General features: G+C 45.0%; 1 protein-coding gene across 1 annotated transcript in view; it reads right to left on the bottom strand.

Annotated features, from left to right (window-relative positions):
• LOC309560418 (uncharacterized protein) overlaps positions 1 to 21,767 on the bottom strand; it is a gene marked incomplete at its 3' end in the record, with an annotated part of 78,828 nt that overhangs the window by 47,040 nt on the left and 10,021 nt on the right. Inside the window, exons 3-6 of the mRNA XM_082264054.1 lie at positions 20,202 to 20,261; positions 15,860 to 16,018; positions 12,556 to 12,694; positions 5,495 to 6,546 (exon numbers count right to left, since the gene is read on the bottom strand). Of these exons, the coding sequence (XP_082120180.1) occupies positions 5,495 to 6,546; positions 12,556 to 12,694; positions 15,860 to 16,018; positions 20,202 to 20,261 (1,410 nt within the window). The remainder of the gene's footprint in view (positions 1 to 5,494; positions 6,547 to 12,555; positions 12,695 to 15,859; positions 16,019 to 20,201; positions 20,262 to 21,767) is intronic.

Below are 21,767 nucleotides of genomic sequence, written 5' to 3' on the forward strand. Positions count from 1 at the left end.
AGAGGAGAGGAGAGGAGAGGAGAGGAGAGGAGAGGAGAGGAGAGGAGAGGAGAGGAGAGGAGAGGAGAGAGAAGGGGAGGAGAGGAGAGGAGAGGAGAGAGAAGGGGAGGAGAGGAGAGGAGAGGAGAGGAGAGGAGAGAGAAGGGGAGGAGAGGAGAGGAGAGGAGAGGAGAGGAGAGAGAAGGGGAGGAGAGGAGAGGAGAGGAGAGAGAAGGGGAGGAGAGGAGAGGAGAGGAGAGAGAAGGGGAGGAGAGGAGAGGAGAGGAGAGGAGAGGAGAGGAGAGGAGAGGAGAGGAGAGAGAAGGGGGAGGAGGGAGGAGAGAGAAGGGGGAGGAGGGAGGAGAGAGAAGGGGGAGGAGGGATGAGAGAGAAGGGGAGGAGGGATGAGAGAGAAGGGGAGGAGAGAGAAGGGGATGAGAGAGAAGGGGAGGAGAGAGAAGGGGAGGAGAGAGAAGGGGAGGAGAGAGAAGGGGAGGAGAGAGAAGGGGAGGAGAGAGAAGGGGAGGAGAGAGAAGGGGAGGAGAGAGAAGGGGAGGAGAGAGAAGGGGAGGAGAGAGAAGGGGAGGAGAGAGAAGGGGAGGAGAGAGAAGGGGAAGGAAAAAAAAAAAAAAGCCGCTGCCACCGTCATGAACCCAGGAATCGATCCACATGCAGTACTTTCATAATTGTATTTTTTTTTTAAAGTTGCTACTTCTCTTTTTGAATAGATTTATTTATTTTAATTCTGCACTTAGTTGGCGCCCTCTGCTGTTTTATATTAGAACAAGTTCCACTGCTACCACCAGGAATCGAGCACATGCAGTATTTTTATAATAGGTTGCTACTTATGGGGGTTTTAAACGATTTCATGAAAGTACTGCACTTAGTTGGTGCCCTCTGCTGTTCTTTTAAGTTAATGAAGATGCCACTGCTACAATCAGGGACCCAGGAATCAGGTCACATGCATTATTTATTTATTTTTTTTTAGAAGTGGTCAATTATGTCTTTTAAAATATTTTATGAAATTACTGCACTTAATTCACACCCACTGATTTTCTTTTATATTAAAACAAATGCCACTGCTACCATTAGGGACTCCGGAATTAGCCCACGTGCAGTATTTTCATAATTGTTTTTTTTTTTTTTTTTTTACAAGTTGTTATGCGTTTTAATACATTTTATGAAAATACTGCACTTAGTTGGGGGCCCTCTGCTGCTTTTATATTAAAACAAACAAATGCCACTACTACTACCAGGGACCCAAGAAATTGGTCCACGTGCAGCTGCTTCATCCCAGGCCTATCCAGGCTTACGATTAATCAACAAATGCTAAAACAGGCCAAAGTTTTATAGGTGTGCTTTATATTTAAATAAAGCTCACAATGCATTGCTGCTCTTCAGATCTCCTCTCTCTTGTGAAGTGCACTAGCTAACCATACAACATTCGCTGACCGGAGCAAAAAAGGACCTATTAAACCTGGGGTACCCTCCCTTTGATTCAGCTTAGTGTATACATTTTAATTTCTATGGGATCATACATAATGTTTATCAAGCTTTTTCAAAGGCGGCAGGCTCCGCCCAATTATCACCTGATTGGCTAAGTACATATAGAGGTGATCAGTAGATGTGCCTTTTGATTCAGGCTAACCATTGAAGAAAACCCAATTCTCCCAGCACTCCCCCCCCCCCCCCCCTTCATAGGGAGCCCCCACCCAACACAAGCATTCTGTATCTAGTACCTGTATGTCCAGTATCAGATCTTACAGACAGAGGGACATATATGTGTGTGTGTGGTATACAGCACGTCCATACAGGTTCTATATGAGCTCATATCTATGGGCTTTAAAAGGCATGAACTTGGCAAGTAGTCAGAAAGAGGTTTCCTGTTAGGTTTCTGTGACATTTCCATAAATGGTTATAAGATCAAAAATAAGGTGACCATGCATGGCATTGTTCCACGCACACATTGTTCTCTTCCCTGTTCATTTGAAGTCTCCAAATTGTTTTTTTAAACCTGAAATTTGAGATTTAAGTAGATTAAATTTGAACTCCAGGCACAAAAAACACTAATTTAAAGCTTTTTTTGTGGGCACTTTAAACAAGTTTGAGCCATGCTATACAAAAACTGTAAGTACTTGACATTTTAATACAGAAATATAGATCTTTGAGTTTGTTTTTCTGCCCAGTTTTCATGCATTTCTGCAGCCATTGAGAAATACTGTGACAGTTGGGATTGGCCACAGCTGTCACATGGTACAGGGCTGCTGTGAATGGCCCTGTACTATGTGATCTCTGTGACTGATCACAGAGATCACACAGTAGTAAACAAGGATACCAGGAAATGACATACAGGCGGTCCCCGGATATACAAACAAGATAGGGACTGTAGGTTTGTTCTTAAGTCGAATTTGTACATCGGAACAGGTACATTTCTTAAGTGTAGCTCCAACCAAAAAAGTAATTTTTAAGATTTTTGGATAGCAAAGGGAAGGGCTTACACCCCTGTAACATTTGTTTTGCTGTCTGTGCCCCTGTTCAGAAGATTTCACCTCACTTTCTGTCCCTAGGACAAGTGGATTTTGAAAATTTTGGGTTGTTGAGGAAGCAAGGATTGGCGATAAAGCTTCAGTGGAGACACCTTTTTTTCCTGTGAGAACTCTTACAGGAGTGAATTTCCTTTCCTAGGGGTTAGATTTGTTCCCACTTCCTGTTGTCTCCCTCAGTTTGTAAGTCAGATGATTGTAACCCGGGGACCGGCTGTATTGTTTAATACTGTGCATGTGATCGCTGATTGGCTACAGCAATCACATGGTATCAGGGCCGCCAACAGCCACCAGGTACAGCAATCAGTGGGGACACAGCAGGGGCAGATTGGGTACGTCCACACTCAGCAGCAGTGCTCCAATCAGGTCGTTTATGTATTATGGCTGAATGGGAAGCTGTTCCACAATCCTTTTGACAGTTCCAGGACTACAAAACCCAAAAATCCCAAGTTTTTGTGTCATCTCATGGGCAGGAGGGACTTTTGCAGTCCAACTTTGTCATTGCACACTGCAGCCAGCCATATCTACCTGACACCTCACAGAAATTTCTATACCCGCTTATCCTGGCTTGGGCGTGGCAGGGACCAGCCTCTGTATGATGCCAGGACAGGACATATATGGTGGTCGCTAAGCAGAGTAGATCCTAACCTCTTGACCATTTATCATCATACAAGGTTGTACCCTGCTGAGGTCACAACTACACAACATTGCTTCTTTCTGGATTTTACATCTGCATGACCATATCATTTTTCTGGTGCCCTAAGCTCAGCTTGAAACAATTGGTAAATCTAAAATTAAAAACTACAGATTAAAAAAAACACACTAAAAAAAAGGAGAAGTAGGGCCAAAGCTCTTTTGGCTCTACTTCTCCTGTATGTCACAGGAGTGCACTTTGTTCTGTACTCTGGTGACCCTTTTTTCAGATGACAGCAGTCTAAAGCCGGCTGTCATCTGAGGTCACAGAGCAGGTCTGGGCTCTGGAAAGATCCCGACATTAATGTCAGGATGTCTGGACTGGCAGCATGTATGTAGCACTAGTTTCATAGAAGTGCAGAGGAGGGTCCTTTGGCTAATAGAGGTTCATTGCACTGTCTTACTTTATGTTCTACTTATTTTTAAAGCTGAAAATGAAGACAACAACCTTTGCAGTGGGGCTCCCCCAGCAAAGCAAGGAAGAAATGCTGGCTTATGGTCTAGACCAGGGATCCTCAAAGTACGGCCCTCCAGCTGTTGCAGAACTACACTTCCCATGAGGCATTGTAAAACTCGGACATTCACAGACATGACAAGTCATGATGGGAATTGTAGTTCCTGAACAACTGGAGGGCCATAGTTTGAAGACCCCTGATCTAGGGCATCAGTAAAAAGCACTTTTACTTACCTTATCTCTCCTCCCCTGGCAGCCCTCCAATTTGTGGGTGGGGCCCTCAGTTTGTGGGCAGGACTAATGGTCCTGCATTGTACGTGAAGACCTCCCAGCTGTGTTTTCCCCATCTGTAACACTAAAAAGGGAAGAGGCTTTATGGGACAGGTCAAATGAAGAATGAGGAATAAAGTAAGTAGATGTGGTTTTCAATGGTACCCTAGGTGCCTGTAGATAAAAAAAAAAAAACAAACACACACTATCTCGGACTTAAGTTGAATAATGCACTTGCTATAGGTGATAATTACGTACCTCATAAAGCCTGCCTGGAATACTACCAGGATGTTGCCAAGTGAGGCCTAGTCATTACTGCTCACCTCCACCATCACAGGACAGGAGTGAGCTTTTTCTTCCGATTCAAACCCCCTCACATGTTATTCCTCTCCTCTGATGTAGTAGCTCTGAACTCAGGGTTTGAGAGCTCACTCTGTAATAGTGGAGAGAAGCAGTAGTGACTAGGCCTCTCTTCGCAACATCCTAGGTGTATTCCAGTCAGGCTTTACGAAGTATGTAAATGGCCTACACCTAAAGTAAGAGCATCATTCAACTTTAGTCAAAGCGGCACAGTTTGTTTGTATCTACAGGTGCCTCTTATCTGCATAGGCATTTTTTTTGGTAATGTTGAATCTGGGGGAACCTCAGTAAAAGGGCATTTATTTCACTTCCCTAGAGTTTGGCTTTGAAGCCGGACTCTGGACTAAACAAATAATTATAGAAGGGGTGTGCATTCTTCCTCAACGCCTTAGTGTAGTTTCCCTGGTGTATAGTAATCCAGCACAAAGCAACTTCTGAACTTTATCACTGTAAGAGCTTTCTGCAATGAAGATTAGTCATTGCTGCTCTCTTCCCTTATGACCGGTCTTATATCTGTCCCTTCAGCTATGTTCTGTTGCTGTAACCGCACGTTTACAAGATATCTGGGGTTGCAAAGGCATAAAGGGAGTTTATATCCTTTGTGGATCATACCTAAATGAACATTTTTTGTGCCCGGAGTTTAGCTTTAAAACTGCTGACAAATTCACATGGCCTGTGAATGGCCACTATATGCTGCTTATGAACTACAATAACAAAAAGGACAAAAACTTTTGATAGAAGCCTGTAGGCTTTCACCTTACTTCTAAACAAAATAATGGCACGGGATGCTTAAAGTATATCTCAAGTCAAAACTGTTATTTTGATTTTGGGTAGAGTGGGGGAGCGTTAAAAATCACCATCAGGTCTTTTTTTTTTTTCTACGCGTTTTAAGGTCGTTTCTCTTCACTTCCTGTCCTGTAGGCTCAACAGGAAGTGAGATGATATTTTTCTCAATTTAAGAAAATTTTCCTCAGACTTATCACAGAAATGAGGAAGATTTTCCCTCTATTCTTGTTCTGGTGGCAACTCAAAATTTTGTATTTCCCCTCACTTTCATTCCTGGTGACCAGGACAAGAGAGAGAATGAATCTCCCCAACAGGGACACACACAGCAATAAGAACCTGACAGGGTTCTAACCCCTCCGCACTCTATCCCAAACAAAAATTAATAAAAATGTTTTTCCTTTAGTTATACTTTAATGGGTTTGTGGGGACAAGTGTCTACTGGAGGAGCCACTGCTGTTGATGACTGACATGAACTATCCTTTGAAGAAGAACTTGCAGAAGAGAAAGCCTGACATGAACTATCCTTTGAAGAAGAACTTGCAGAAGAGAAAGCCTGACATGAACTATCCTTTGAAGAACTTGCAGAAGAGAAAGCCTGATATGAACTATCCTTTGAAGAACTTGCAGAAGAGAAAGCTCTATTTTCAGAGGAGTTGGCTACACCATCTACAGAACGCACTGGAGGAGAAGACGACTGCGAAGACTTATTGGTGGGCACTTCAAGAACGGAGCTAACCAACGACAAGCCAGAAGGTTTATCTCCTTGTAGGCCACCAAAGTTGTTCATGTTTGGCTGGGGAATGCTTGTGGAGGAGTTCAATGTCACTGAAGATGTAGATTTACTTTGGAACAAGTTGAGATGGTGGTAACCCAACACAGCAGGGGCTTTAGGTGAATCCACTTGCCTACTGAGCGCAGCTTGTGTTTGATGATTACAAGGCTGAAGACTGTCTATGGCGTCTTCCATTTTCACTGAAGAAACCTCTTCGGTCGGGCCACCAGTAGGCAATTTAGGAGGATGAGCAAAGAGTGTATTCTGATGGGAGATAGAGGTTTTGTTGGGTGCAGGGGGCTGCGTAAAATTCACGCTGTCATCTGGAGGAGTGTCTTGAGGTGGGCGGGGCATAAAGGCCCCAGGTTGGCCCTGCTGAGATGTGTTGCTGGCAGCAATCGCACTTACCAGAGGCTGCAGGATTTGGCCTAGTCGACGGATTTCAGCAGACACTCCAGAAAGGGCTGACCTCATCAGCTGGGCTCCTTCCTGTATCTCTGCCCTCGTGGCTGCCAGTTCATTCAATAGCTGGCTTTTGAAGTCTGCCAGTTCTTTAATGAGTCCTTCCTGATAGTCCAGTTGCTCTGGAGCAGATTCTCCAAGGTACTGAGATTGAGAAACTTGAGAAACCGTTGAATCCCCCACCACCCACTGCGACATGGAGTTGTCATCCAATGTGTTATCTGCATCTGCAATAAAAATAGCATGCTTATCATTTAGGTCTACAATAAAACTTGATTCAACCCTTTCGCTGCCAGAGCCCTTTTTCCATTTTTTGCACACATTTAAAAAAAAAAAAAAAAATTAATTAGGCCGAAAGATTACATAAAACCCCCAAACATATATTTTCACCCTAGAGAATAAATAGTGGTAGTTCAAAATTTTCATGTCCGTTGATATTATGGCAAAGGTCTAGGAAATGCAGTTTCAGAAAAAAAAAACCCCACAAACCACCACACATGGGGTTGCGCCGAGTAAACATACTGTAACATGTCAAATCTTTAAACTTGCGTGCGCCTGCGAAATAGTAACAAACTTCAGTACCCTATATTTTCTATAGGCGCTTCAAAACCCCCTTAAACGTCATCAGTTTAGTGTTACGGAGTAGGTCCTGTGCTAGAATTATTACTCTCACTCCAGTGTGCGCAACATATGTATCGCAATCGACGTTTTCACATGTAGGCGTCCCCAATGCATGTGTTTACACTTGTACATGCATAGATGTGGAGGTGGGGGGGGGGCCTTAAATTTTTTATTTCTCTATTGTTCCATTGACAGACGGAGTTCTCTCCGATTCATATCAGTAGGGTAATACTGCCCTCTACAGGAGGAGGACACTAGGCAGAAAAAAGTTCTGGTTACGCCTATGGGCAGTACCGGTGGGCACACCCTCTCTCTTCCTGCATAGGATGTCAGTTTTAATCTGCCTAGTCAGGAGTAAGGACCTAGTTCCTTGCTGGGATCTTTGGTCCTGGCATAGAAGTAATTTTTTTTTAGCTAGCCTTTTTATTTCTCCGGAACATTTTCCTGTGAGATCTTCAAACAATTATGCTGGGCGACGGGCTGGATCCCTATATCCAGTGGTCACCCCAGTCTGACCACTGAGTGTGTGCAGGCCTTAGCTCCGCACTGGGTCGGCCGCGACCAAGAGTGCTTTCTTCCACAGGCTAACAAGGGTAGGGGCATTCGTCACGGACGGGGCTCCTCCCTTTCGGCTCACAACAGTTTCTTCGTCCCTCTGGGACAGTCGATGTGGCGAAGTCCTTCAAGACTTCCTCTGGTGGTTCCAAACTACCCTGGTCTGGCGAACAAGAGATCGCTTTTTTTCCAGGCCTGTGGACAAGGCCTACTTGGCCTGAAGGTGCGTTCTCACCCGTTCTCTGACCTGCAGCTGGCCCGGATCCCAGGCAGCTGGGTTCAGGAGGTCATGTGGTCCAGTTGCAAGATCGGGTTTCGGTCAGTTTTTTTTTTTCCGGTGGACTGTTCTCTTCCATTGTACAGCTGTCCCCGGATCGCTTGCAGCGCTTTGTGGGGCAGTTCAGGCTCTGATTCCACAAGCTGGACCTTCTAGCCCTTTGATGGTTTCGTGCGGATCAAAAATTCAAGGCGGTATCAGTTCGCACGATGGTGGCTTCCCTACCTCAGGGAGATTCCTAGCCTCCATAGACATCAAGATGCCTACCTTTACATCCTGTTGTATTCAGGACACCAACGGGGTCTCTGTTTTTGCCGTGGGGAAGAATCTCTATCGGTTTGTGGCGTTCCCCCCTTGGTCTCGCTTCTGTTACTCGGGTCTTCTCAGAGGTGTTGGCTCCAGTCCCGGGCTGTTGCGGCACCGGGGCGTATCGGTCCAGGGTTCCTGGCCGATATGCTTCTCCGTGTGGAGTCCCCTACGGTGCTGACAAACAAATTTGGAAGTCACCATGAGAACTCTGGAGGAGTTCAGGTGGGTTCTGAGCCTTCAGAAGTCATACTTGGTCCCTTCCATGAGACTGGACTATCTGAGCCTGACTTTGGACTCGTCCTCAGTCAGGGTGTTTTCTCCCTCCAGGGAAATAGTTCTTGGAACTTCAGACTGCAGTTCAACTGTTACTGTCCCGCGCATGGTCGTCCCTTCGGACCTGCATGCGAGTTCTGGGACTGATGGTGCCATCTTTTGAGATGGTCCATTTCGCTCACTCCCTGTCGGGGATCCCCCACAAGGTAATCGTTCTCAAATGGGGCTAGAATCCAAACTCCAGACCTTCGGATTTGTCTGACCAAGGAGTCTTGATCTAGAATCCTGCCTTCCCTTTTTACTGGACAATTGTCACCGCAGATGCAAGCCTGTCAGGGTGGGGAGGAGTCCTCGGCAGGTTCTCTGTTTCGGGAGTGTGGTCCCTGGGGGATCCAGGTTACCGATCAATGTCCTGGGGCTGGGAGCAATCCGGCTTGCCTAGTTCATTGGGATCGGGCACCTGCAGCTGTCTGATGCACGTTCAATCGACTACGCCACGCCCGTGGCTTCTGTCATTCACCAAGGGGGCACCAAGGGTGTCCTTGCGGCCTTGGAAGTGACAATTCGTTGGGTAGAACGCCTTGTTCCAGCTCTTTCCACTGTTCCCTTTCCAGGTGTGGAATCTTTGGGCAGGCGGATTGCCTCAGTCAACAGGCCTTGGATGCAGGGGCATGGTCCCTTCATCTGGAGGCATTTCAGCAGTTGTGCCTTAGTTGGGGGCACTCCAGACGTGGACCTGTTGGTGTCGCACTACAGGATAGTGCTGAGGTTTGTGGCCCGCTCCCAGGACCCTCTGGTGGGTGCGATAGTGGCACCATGGGTAAGAACATTCGCTAATGTCAACTTGAACGATGCCGAGGAGTTTAGCGTGGTCACCTGTGCACGGCTGACGCCGGCATGGTCGTGTGAGAGTGCTCACGGATGGGCCAAGGTCAGTATCGGCTGCGGTCTGCCTTTCCTCCTCTCAAGTTGCTGCCAAGAATTCTTCGCAGGATCGAGGCGGAAAGGGATTCCAGTCTCTAGTGGCTCCGGACTGGCCTCGCCGAGCTTGGTATGCCGACCTGGTCAGGCTTGCCGCAGACACGCCATGGAGAATTCCTCTCAGGGAGGAGCTGTTGTCTCCAGGGCCAATCTCCCCTCAGACTTTATGGTTGCTGGCTTTGCCAGCTTGGCTGTTGAAAGCCAGGTGCTGAAGGACAGGTGATTGTCTGCTTCAGTGATTCCCACCCTGCTTGAAGCGTAGGGAGTGACTTCCAGGGTGCTTGTTCTTTCATCATACGAGAAAGTCGTATGTTGCATGGGCTTTCCCTCGCTCTTACTCGGTGGCCTGGATCTTGGCTCCCTTCAACAGGGAGTTGATTTAGGGATGGCCTTGGGCACTGTCAAGGGTCAGGTTTTGGCAATTTTCTTCCAAAGGCCGTTGGCCGCCCGTTCCCTGGTGTGTAACTTCTTCCAGGGGGTGCGACAACCTCTGTCACCAACTGGGGACCTTCATTTGGTGCAGTCGGTTCTTCAAGACCCTCCTTTGCGAGTATCGAGGGTATCCCCTGCCTACCTTATTACAGAAGGTGGCCTTCTTGGTTGCTGTCACTCTGCATGCACGGTGTCGGGACTGGCGACATTGTTCTGTCGTTCTCCTTTATGTTGGTTCGTGGGGCCAAGTGGTACCTCCGTCCTTCCCTGCGAAGGTGGTTTCTAGTGTTCACTTGCACGAGGACTTTGTATTGCCATCTTGCGTCCTAAGCCCCCTCATCCTACGGAATGTGCGCTGCATACTCTGGTTAGAGTTCGGGCACTCGAGGTGTACTTGGCGACTACGGAGTCTTCCCGTAAGTCAGGTTCGCTCTCGGTGCTCACGGTTGGCCCAAGAACAGGACTGCCTGTGTCTGCTGCGACTGTTTCCAGGTGGATCGGACAGTCGGTGGTGCAGGCTTCTTCAATTAAGGGTCAGGTCCTACCTTTCCCTGTTTTGGCGCTTTCTACTCAGGCACCTAGCGCTTCCTGGGCTTTTCGCCATACAGGCATCTATGCTTCAGGTTGCAAGTCGACTACCTGGTCGATTGTTCACATCTTTACCACATTTTATAAGGTGGATGTGCTGACATCTGCAGATCCCTCTTTTTGGCCCGCAAGGTTTTTTGCTGGCTGCTGTTTGGAGGGCTTTTGGCCTTCCTTGAGGGTATTTACTGTTTGTTTCTGGTGGGCCTTATCTTTTGTTCTGATGAGTCCTATGTTGCCTGGTCGGCTATGTTTAGCCTCTGGGGGGACTTGTTCTTTTCTGCTGTTCCCACCCCTCATTTTATGGCTGCTTTGGGACGGCCCTACTGATATGAATCAGAGAGTACTGCGTCCGTCAATGAACGACAGAGAAAAGGATTTTACAGTAAATCAAAAGTCCAGTTTTTTTCTTGGGGGGGGGGGGGGGGAGGGGGGGTGGGAGAGAGATTTTATGTGCCTGGCTGTAATGTTTCTTTTTGCAAAAAAAATATATATATTTTTGCTTACTTGCTTGATTTTTAGGTGACAGGCTCTCTTTAGTGAGCCCATTGACCTCAATGCAAACCCTCAAAAGTTGCATGAAAGTTTCTCCTGCATAATATAGATGCGATTTGGGTGGGATTTGTGAAAAGAATGCCGGCAATGAAAAAAAAAGAAAAAAAAGCGGCGTGGGACCCACCTCCCACTCCCAAGTGCGTCCTGAAGGGCCTGGTATAGATTTTAAAAATTTGAACACCATGCCAAATGGGAAAAAAAAAAAAAAATGACCACGCTGTAGGATTGGTGAGGGATTCCATGCCATTTGTTAAATTTTTCATTGCCGGCATTCTTTTGTTTACATTCAGCTGTCAGTGGGGAAGCCTGCTGACGGATCATCGGTTGTTATGGACACTGCGGCCGGCTTCCCAGCCCGCTCCTTAAAGTGGAGTTCCACCCTAAAATTATACTTACCTCCATCTTCTCGCTCCGGGTCACCTGAAAAACAAATGGCTAATCGCAATTTTTTTTTTTTTTTTTTTTACTTACCTTGTTTAGAAGAAAATATACTTACCTTACTTCCTCTTCCTCCCCTCGGCGGCCACGGCGATTCGTCACTTCCTGGCTTGCAATGATTCCTGGTAGCTGAACGTCATCGCTCCCAGGAATCAATGCGTCTGCACCGGCCCCGACGTCAGTTCCGATGCAGGCGCCGTCATACCTTGCTAAACAGCTTCTGGGCATGCCCAGAAGCTGTGCAGGGATGACGCTGCGGCACCGGAAGTGACGGCGGGGCCGGTGCAGTGCATCGTGGGGCAGAAGAAGACGGAAGAGGACACAGAAGAGGACGCGCTGGCTTCAAGCTGCCCACACCTGAGATGGCAGCGCTGGACAATACATTTTCAAGGTAAGTATTTCTTCTAAAAGGTAAGTGCAACCCGGGACAGATCAGAGGCTATCCATTGCGAAATGCACTAGCCCTGACTGTCCCGGGGGTACTTTTAAAAAAAAAAAAAAAAAAAAAAAAACTTTCCCAGGGTGGAACTCCGCTTTAACAACCAGCTATTGTTCACACAGAATTGGAATCAGTCAATCAATTTTCGACCAATTCAGATTTGAATTGTTCTGAAAATTTGGAATTCATTTTATAAAAAATATAAAAAACAAAAAACAAAACTAAACAAATGTTTCTGTTCTGCACATGTCTAACGACTTTGTGGAGCACAAACAAAAACAATCCAATAGGTCAAAACCAAAGTCACATCAAAGTCCCATAAGTCACACTGGAAAAAAATAAAACACAATTTTTAGGTCGCACAAGTGTGAATAAACTATAACTAAAACGTAAAGTTGTCCCTTAAAAAGGTCTGTCCAAAATAAACAAAATGTGAAAGTGCCTTTTTTTTTTTTTTTTTTTTTTTTTTTTTTTTTTTTACTCCTTGCATGTGAGTAGAAAACACACCAAATTATCAAAAACAATAAAACAATAATTAAGCAACAAGAGGTAGCTGGAGATCAATGACCCACATGAAATGGCAAGTGCAGGCAGTAGTTATACAGTTCCCGAGTTTTAAAGTTCTGCATCTCTGAAACTAGCCAATAAGAGGGTCAGAATACTTGTTGCTCCTGCTACTTGGCACAGAATGGGAGAATATATGCGCAGAACATCTTGGTCTAAATGTCTCCTTCACACCATAATTGTACAAAATATGTACTAAGTGCTTACATTCTGCCGTCTCTGGTGACCACTCCGGAGCCATCGGCTTCGTCTCCCAGCATGGAATGTCTTCTTCCCTGCTTATCCATTCTCCATTCACCCAGCCACCCTGCTGATCCAGGCTGGGGGACCTCAATTCCGGTTTTATCTTTTAGAAAACAACATTTTAATAGAAGACATTATAAATGAATCCAGTCTAAAAGCAAAGTGGAATATACTGTTATAATCAGAGGCCAAAAAACTCCTTAAAGCAGAGTTCCGGGCACAGAAGTCAATTTTCAATAAGCATACCCCCGGGACAGTCAGGGCTAACCCATTCCACAATGGCTAGCCTCTGATCTGTCCCGGTTCGCACTTACCTTTTAGAAGAAATACTCACTTATAAAATTTCTTCCACAGCGTTTCCATCTCTCTTGTGGGCAGCTGAAGCCGGTGCGGTCCTCTTCTGTGTCTTCTTCCGCGTCTGCTTGTCCCAGAATGCGCCTGCACCGGCCCCTCTCGTCACTTCCGGCGCGGCGCCGCATTCCTCCACAGCTTCTGGGCATGCCCAGAAGCTGTTTAGCAGGGAATGCGGCGTCGCCCGGAAATGACGAGCGGGGCCGGTGCCGTCGCATTGATTCCTGGGAGCTATGACGTTCATCTCCCAGGAATCATAGCGAGACAGGAAGTGACGGGGTGAGCCGCGGCTCCGAGGGAGGAAGTACTCTGAGGTGAGTATTTACGATCTTCAATTAAAAGGGGAGTGAACAAAAAAAAAAAAATAAACTATCCAATTCCTTTTCAGGTCAGGTCTACCTAGCGGAGGGGCACAAAAAAAAAAAAAATATATCGTTTTTGTGCCCGGAACTCCGCTTTAAAGTGATACTAAACACACATGTTTTAATTGACATTGTCCCTCCTAGTTTTATATGTAGATGATGGCTCCTGGACTGCCCCCAGATCTACTGCTACAGGGCGGCCCTCCTGAGCAGAATCACGTATACACAATTCTGCACTTCCGCCTAAGGGGGGAGAGCGCGTTTGCCGCCAGCTGGCCGCTTTTGCTGTGATTAATCACAGCAGAAGCCCATCTGTGGGTGCCAAGCAATGGATGTCTGCCGACACCTGCCGATCGTCGGGCAAAAACACAACGGAGCTCTGCCTATGTAAACAAGGCAGAGCTCCAGCTGAAAGGGGGAGGGATGGATTGTGTGTCCCTGCAAAGCAGGGAATAAAATCCATCACTTCCCTTAGTAAAAAGCAGTACATACAGTACACAGAAAATACTGGCTAGGCACACAGTTAACCCTTTGATCGCCCTAGATGTTTAACCCTTTGCCAACCAGTGTCAGTGCATATTTTAAGCACTGATCACTGTATTAGAGCCACTGGTTCCCACAAAATGTCAAAAGTGTCAATTAGTGTACTATTGACCACAGCAATATCAAAGTCCCTATAAGTTGCTGACCACCACAATTACTAGTTAAAACTTAGAATATATAATTTGCAGGCCATTTCTTGACACTGCAATAACTGCCGATTGTGCGGTCATGCACCACTGTACCCAAATTCAATTTATATTATGGTTTTTCCCACAAATCGGACATTTCTTTTGGTGGTATTTGATCACCATTGCATTTTGTTTTTTGTGCTATAAACAAAAAAATACCAACAATTCTGCAAAGAAAAAAATATATATTTTATACTTTCTGCTATAAAACATGTATAAAATCAAAATCAAATTTCTTCATAAAATGTAGGCCAATATGTATTTTGCTACATATTGTTGGTGAAAGAAAATCCCAATAAGTGTGTATTGTTTGGTTTGTGCAAAAGTTATAGCATCTACAAACTACGGTATATATACTGGATTTATTTTATTTATTTTTTTCTTTATACAGTACTAGTAATGGCGGCGTTCAGCGACTTACAGAAGGACTGTAATATTGCAGTAGACAGTCTGACACTAACTGACACTTTGTTGGAACCAGTGATCAGTGCTGAAAATATGCACTTCCAAGTGGTTATACTGGGAGGATGCCTGCAGTAAACTCACTACACATAGTAGAAAAAACACTGGCTAGGCACAGTTAACCCTTTGATTGCCCTAGATCTTTAACCCTCTTCCAGCCAGTGTCATTAGTACAGTGACAGTGCATATTTTCAGCATGGATCACTGTATTAGTGTCACTGGTTCCCACAAAGTGTCAGTGTCCAATTATCCGCCGCAGTATTGCAGTCCCGCTTTAAGTTGATCGCCGCCATTACTAGCATTAAAAAAATAAATAAATTCAGTATATATCCCATAGTTTGAAGCCCTGATAACTTTTGCACAAACCAAACAATATACGGTTATTGGGATTTTATTTTAACCAAAAAGATGTAGCAGAATACATATTGGCCTAAATTGATGAAGAAAGTTGAATTTTTACATTGTTTTTTTTTACCATCAAAAATATAAGTCCCAATAAGTGTATATTGATTGGTTTGGTGTATGCAAACGTTATAGCGTCTACAAACTGTGGGATATTTTTATGGAATTTTTTTTTTACTAGTAATGATGCCGATCAGTGACTTCTAGCGGGACTCCCGACATTGCGGCAGAAAAATCGGACACTTCGATTACACTTTTTGGGGACCAGTGACACCAATACAGTGATCAGTGCTAAAATATTTTCACTGTTACTGTACTAATGACACTGGCTCTGAGAAGGGGTTAACATCAGGGGCTATCAAAGGGTTAAATGTGTTCCCTGGGAGTGCTTTCTAACTGTGTGGGGGATGCTCTGATTGGGGGGGGGGGGGGGGAGAATGAGATCCTTTTCTCCTGCATAACAGAAACACAAGATTACCGTTCTGACAGGCGAGAAGATGGAGATCGGCCTTGTTTTTACAGAGGCCGACTGCCGTTCTTCCTTTCTCTGGAACAATAGCGGATGGCTGGTGGACATCAGGTCCACTGGCCCGGCTAATTGGCTCCCCCTCTGTTCAATCAGCGCACAATCAGGTCTCCGGTGGCTTGTGCGCACCCCCTAGAGCAGTGGTGGCAAACCTCGGCATCCCAGATGTTTTGGAACTACATTTCCCGTGATGCTCATGCACTCTGCAGTGTAGTTGACCATCATGGGAAAAGTAGTTCACAAAACATCTGGGGTGCCAAAGTTCGCCATCACTGCCCTAGAGGATGTTGCACGAGAGGACATAAAGGTACGTGATTTCGCGCAATAGAGCCACTTTGCAGCAGTAAAGGAACGTTACGCGGTCGGCAAGTGGTTACTAAATCAACCCCAATATCTAGACATAACAGGCAGTACAAAGCGCTGTTAATAGTTACCTGTAAAGTCTCATTGTCTGCGAGGCCAACCACCATCTCGGTTGGGTTCCTTGACCTGTACGAGTTGAGAAAGCCAGAGGATGACTGGAAAGAGTCCATCTCTTGGTATTGCCCATACTGCGTCGGACCATTCCAGAGGTCATGTCTGAAAAGGGCAACCTAAGCATGCCATACAAAAAAAAAAAAAAAAAAAAAAAAAAGGTACAAAATCTCACTAACATTGTATCATTATAGGCATTTACTGTATATGGTACTGACAATGTACACAGCACTTTACATACATATCAGCCCCTGTCCTGAACGAGCCTACACTCCAAGAGCCTACATGCACACACATACTAGGGCCAATTTAAACAGGAGCCAATTAACAGCATGAAGTGAGGGAGGAAAGTGGAATACCCAAAGAAACCCACGCAAGCACAGGCAGGACTGACCGGAGGACATCCAGTGCCTTCTAGCTACTTCCTCCCCAGCCTGACGGTACTTGGCCCCACCCCTTTCATTCATTCAATTTAAATGAATTTAATCACAGAGGCTCAGAACCACACGTGGGTGTTGCCTAGGGTGGTCTACATGCAAATTATGTCTGTCTAGGAACAACCACTTCTCCAGACTCCCACCTGCCCAATCAAGGCATTCTGACATTTCCATATCTCTTCCCAAAATCCATCCCACTGCTTATATCAGGGCTGAGAGCTCCTAAAAGGAGTACTGAGGCAGGGTGCAGTGATGTTTTCAGGAAGCTCTGTACAGCACGGCTCCTGACACCAGTCATGATCTACCTGCATTGCATTGGGAAGCTGAGAGACCAAGTGATTGAGGCTGTCTTCACTCCTGAGCGTTGCATTTTTGAGAGTTTTTTTTTTCTGCCATTTTTTCAGGCATTTGTAGAGTGTTTAAGCTTTGGAGTTTTTTTTATTTTTTTTTTATTTTTTATTGGCCAACAGAGAAAAATATCATCAGTTTCATCATTTGTTGCCAAGTTTTTCATTCACTTTCATTATTATGGTTTAAAAAAAAAAAAAAAAAAAAAAAAAAAAAAAAGGTTTCCTTTTTTTGTAAAGGGTTATTTAAAATATAGTACCGTATATACTTGAGTATAAGCCGAGTTTTTCAGCATGTTTTTTCATGCTGAAAAAGCCCCCCTTGGCTTATACTCGAGTCACTGTCTTTTTAAAAATGGCGCCACCCGGCGCCGACGTGTCACTGCGCATGCGCCGCATGTCCGGGAATAGCCGAACGTGTACGGGCTTTCCCAAGCGTCGGCGGCGCATTCGTGGTGACGTATTGGCGCCGGGCGGCACGATTTTCAAATCAAAGGCGCCTCACCGACAGGTAAGTGAGACTCCTCCGCAGCCCCTGCATTTCCTCATGCAGTGCTGCGGGCATGGTACAGGACATTCTCCTGTACCATGCCCCCAGCACTGCATCTCCTGTGCCATGCCTGTTCCTACTGTGCCATGCCTATACCATCACCTGTACCATCTCCCCTGTGCCATGCCTGTACCATCACCGGTGCCATGACCCGTGCCATCTCCTGTACCAGGCCTGAACCATCTCCTGTACCATGCCCGCAGCCCCTGTTTTGCTGGTCCAGTTGGGTCCAGTAGCTGCTGCATTTCCCACCCTAGGCTTATACTCGAGTCACTAAGTTTTCCCACTTTTTTGTGGTAAAATTAGGTGCCTCGGCTTATAGTCGTGTCGGCTTATACTCGAGTATATACGGTATTTAATTTTGTTAGGATTAGGGGTTAATATTGGGGTTAGGATTAGAGTTTAATATTAGGGATAGGGGTTAGGGTAAATTAATTTTTATTCAGTTATTGCATTTGAGCAGAAAATCTCAGAAAACACACGACAAAAACAGGCTAAAACACTCGAAACCACGTGAATCAAGCTTTTCCATGGATTTCTATTGGGGGGGGGGGGGATTAAAAAAGAAAAAAAAAAAAAATTGAATTTCTTCCTCAATTTAGGCCAAAATATTCGGCTACATATTCTTATATACCAATAAGCGTACATTGATTGGTTTGTGCAAGTTATAGCTTCTACAAACTATGGGATAGATTTATGGAATTTTTTTTTTTTTTTTTACTATTAATGGCGGCAATCAGCGACTTATAGCAGGACTGCAGTACTGCAGTGAACAAATCGGACATTAAGTGACACTTTTTTGGGAACCAGTGACAGTGATCAGTGCTAAAAATATGCACTGTCACTGTACAAATGACACTGGCTGGTGTTTTACTACTGTGTGGGAGGTGCTTTTACTAATGGAAGGCAATGATTGCAGGAAGACAGGATCATTGCTTTCCATAATGACAGAACGTCAATCTGCCTTGTTCACATAGGCAGACTCCCAATGCACAAGCACAGTGGGAGCGAGAATCCGGCGGCATGCATTCGCGTCTGATATCTGGAAATGCATGATCGGGTGTACAGTGGGTACGGAAAGTATTCAGACCCCCTTAAATTTTTCACTCTTTGTTATATTGCAGCCATTTGCTAAAATCATTTAAGTTCATTCTTCTTCCTCATGAATGTACACATAGCACCCCATACTGACAGAAAAACACAGAATTGTTGACATTGTTGCAGATTTATTAAAAAATAAAAACTGAAATATCACATGGTCCTAAGTATTCAGACCCTTTGCTGTGACACTCATATATTTAACTCAGGTGCTTTCCATTTCTTCTGATCATCCTTGAGATGGTTCTACACCTTCCAGCTGTGTTTGATTATACCGATTGGACTTGATTAGGAAAGCCACACCTGCCTATATAAGACCTTCCAGATTACAATGCATGTCAGAGCAAATGAGAATCATGAGGTCAAAGGAACTGCCTGAAGAGCTCAGAGACAGAATTGTGGCAAGGCACAGATCTGGCCAAGGTTACAAAAAGATTTCTGCTGCACTTAAGGTTCCTAAGAGCACAGTGGCCTCCATAATCCTCAAACGGAAGACGTTTGGGACGACCAGAACCCTTCCTAGAGCTGGCCGTCCGGCCAAACTGAGCTATCGGGGGAGAAGAGCCTTGGTGAGAGAGGTAAAGAAGAACCCAAAGATCACTGTGGCTGAGCTCCAGAGATGCAGTCAGGAGATGGGAGAAAGTTGTAGAAAGTCAACCATCACTGCAGCCCTCCACCAGTCGGGGCTTTATGGCAGAGTGGCCCGACGGAAGCCTCTCCTCAGTGTAAGACACATGAAAGCCCGCATGGAGTTTGCTAAAAAACACCTGAAGGACTCCAAGATGGTGAGAAATAAGATTATCTGGTCTGATGAGACCAAAATAGAACTTTTTGGCCTTAATTCTAAGCGGTATGTGTGGAGAAAACCAGGCACTGCTCATCACCTGTCCAATACAGTCCCAACAGTGAAGCATGGTGGTGGCAGCATCATGCTGTGGGGGTGTTTTTCAGCTGCTGGGACAGGACGACTGGTTGCAATCGAGGGAAAGATGAATGCGGCCAAGTACAGGGATATCCTGGACAAAAACCTTCTCCAGAGTGCTCTGGACCTCAGACTGGGCCGAAGGTTTACCTTCCAACAAGACAATGACCCTAAGCACACAGCTAAAATAACGAAGGAGTGGCTTCACAACAACTCCGTGACTGTTCTTGAATGGCCCAGCCAGAGCCCTGACTTAAACCCAATTGAGCATCTCTGGAGAGACCTAAAAATGGCTGTCCACCAACGTTTACCATCCAACCTGACAGAACTGGAGAGGATCTGCAAGGAGGAATGGCAGAGGATCCCCAAATCCAGGTGTAAAAGACTTGTTGCATCTTTCCCAAAAAGACTCCTGGCTGTATTAGATCAAATGGGGGCTTCTACTAAATACTGAGCAAAGGGTCTGAATACTTAGGACCATGTGATATTTCAGTTTTTCTTTTTTAATAAATCTGCAACAATGTCAACAATTCTGTGTTTTTCTGTCAGTATGGGGTGCTATGTGTACATTCATGAGGAAGAAGAATGAACTTAAATGATTTTAGCAAATGGCTGCAATATAACAAAGAGTGAAAAATTTAAGGGGGTCTGAATACTTTCCGTACCCACTGTATGTATACGCAATCCTGTGCAGCGCAGCTGCCCTGTAGCAGTAAATCTGCTATGGGGTGGTCGGCAAGTGGTTAAAGTATTGTGAATAAAATTTTAGATTTACACTAATGAAGAACAAGTGTATTCTGAGCACAAAGATTTTATTGGGAAAAAGAGGAACACAAAAAATGCATTAAAACTGGCGGCTCAACAAGAGCAAAAGAGTAAAGCAAAACTAAAAAAAAGGAACTGCTTCTATCAGAAGAATGTAAAAAGACAGGAAGGCAAAAATCAAACCTGGTCTAGTTTTTTTGGCTGCACTTTCCTTGGTCTTCCTCGTCCTCGTTTTAACTCCTCCTAAAAGCAGATATTAGTTAGGCAATGCAGCTTTCACGTTCTAACATGTGGATTTTTCTGCAAAGGTCTATAATAGCCAAAGTCAAAGTCACATGTATACCAAAACTAGTACTACAGACTAGAAACAAAGCTTAGGTCTCACTCACACCGGTGGGCGAGGGCGGGGCTTGCGGTGTTCTGTGCATCCCTGGGCAGGCAGTCCTATTCAAGTCAGTTTGGATGCAGTGGCTGCATAAACACAGATCCGCTCCCAATCTGACAGCCATGCAGGAGCGCAGCCCCAAATACACTCTGACTATTCAGGCTGTGCACCCACACTGCTTTCAAATTGGGGGCAGTGTCTGTGTAGCTGCTGCGTCCCAAATGACATGAATGGGACTACCTGCACAGGGATGCACGTACACCTGTGCATCCTCGTGCGATCAAACACGGCTCTTACATGGGCACACGCTTAAAGTGTTACTAAACCCAGGAGCCTGCATTCCCTATATCTGGTCTCCCACAGTACACGGAAATGCAATAGATTAGTCAATATAAACTGCCCAGTACCTTTTCTCATCAACAGAATATAGCAGTCTTGTAATTTCTATCAGTGTCCGGCCGAGCACTGGTAAATCTTTTAGGAGTTCTCATTCTCCTCTGACTGTCCTATGAGGCTGCTGGAACCACGGCCCTCTGTCTGGACAGTGCCGATCACATGCACCCTCCCCCCCTAAAAAAAAAAAAAAAAAAACACCCCCACTTTCTAGCAATACACACCAAACTGAGCATGTGCAGAGTGCCCCCAAGGCTCTGTAATCCATCAGTAAATGGATTGGAGACAATGGAAGAAGGGGAGACAGAGAAGACAGGATCAAACAGCCTTTTTACACAACGTGCAGGATTAACCACTTGGGTTCCACAGTGAGTATAACAGGCATGCTTTACTGCATATACAGATTGATTTTACTTTTGTGGGTTTAGTAACACTTTTGGTACACAGGTGAACAAGGCCTAAAAGAAAAGCATGGTGTATTTTCAGTGAGTGGATATTATGGAGTCACATATTGCAGTATTTTATATTGGATATATATATATATATATATATATATATATATATATATATATATATATATATATATATATATACACACACACACACACACACACATACATATACACACACACACTATATTTTATATATATATATATATATATATATATATATATATATATATATATATATATATATATATATATATATATACACATATACACACATACATACATACACACACACACATATATACATACATATATATACATACACACGTAGATTAGCCACTAGATGGAGCACTCCGTGTCTTTAAAAGCTAAACTCCAGGATAAGCAAATAGCGATATACAAGATGTGAATCCTTACTTAGTTTTGGTGTGCTTTGTGTTTTCCTATGCAGTTTTCCAGTGTGAAACTTTCCCTCTGTGCAGGAGCTTCCTGTAATAAAGACCGCTCACTGCTGCTCTCTCT

Source organism: Pelophylax lessonae (genome assembly GCF_965119305.1).
Source record: "Pelophylax lessonae genome assembly, chromosome: 7".
NCBI lineage: Eukaryota > Metazoa > Chordata > Amphibia > Anura > Ranidae > Pelophylax > Pelophylax lessonae.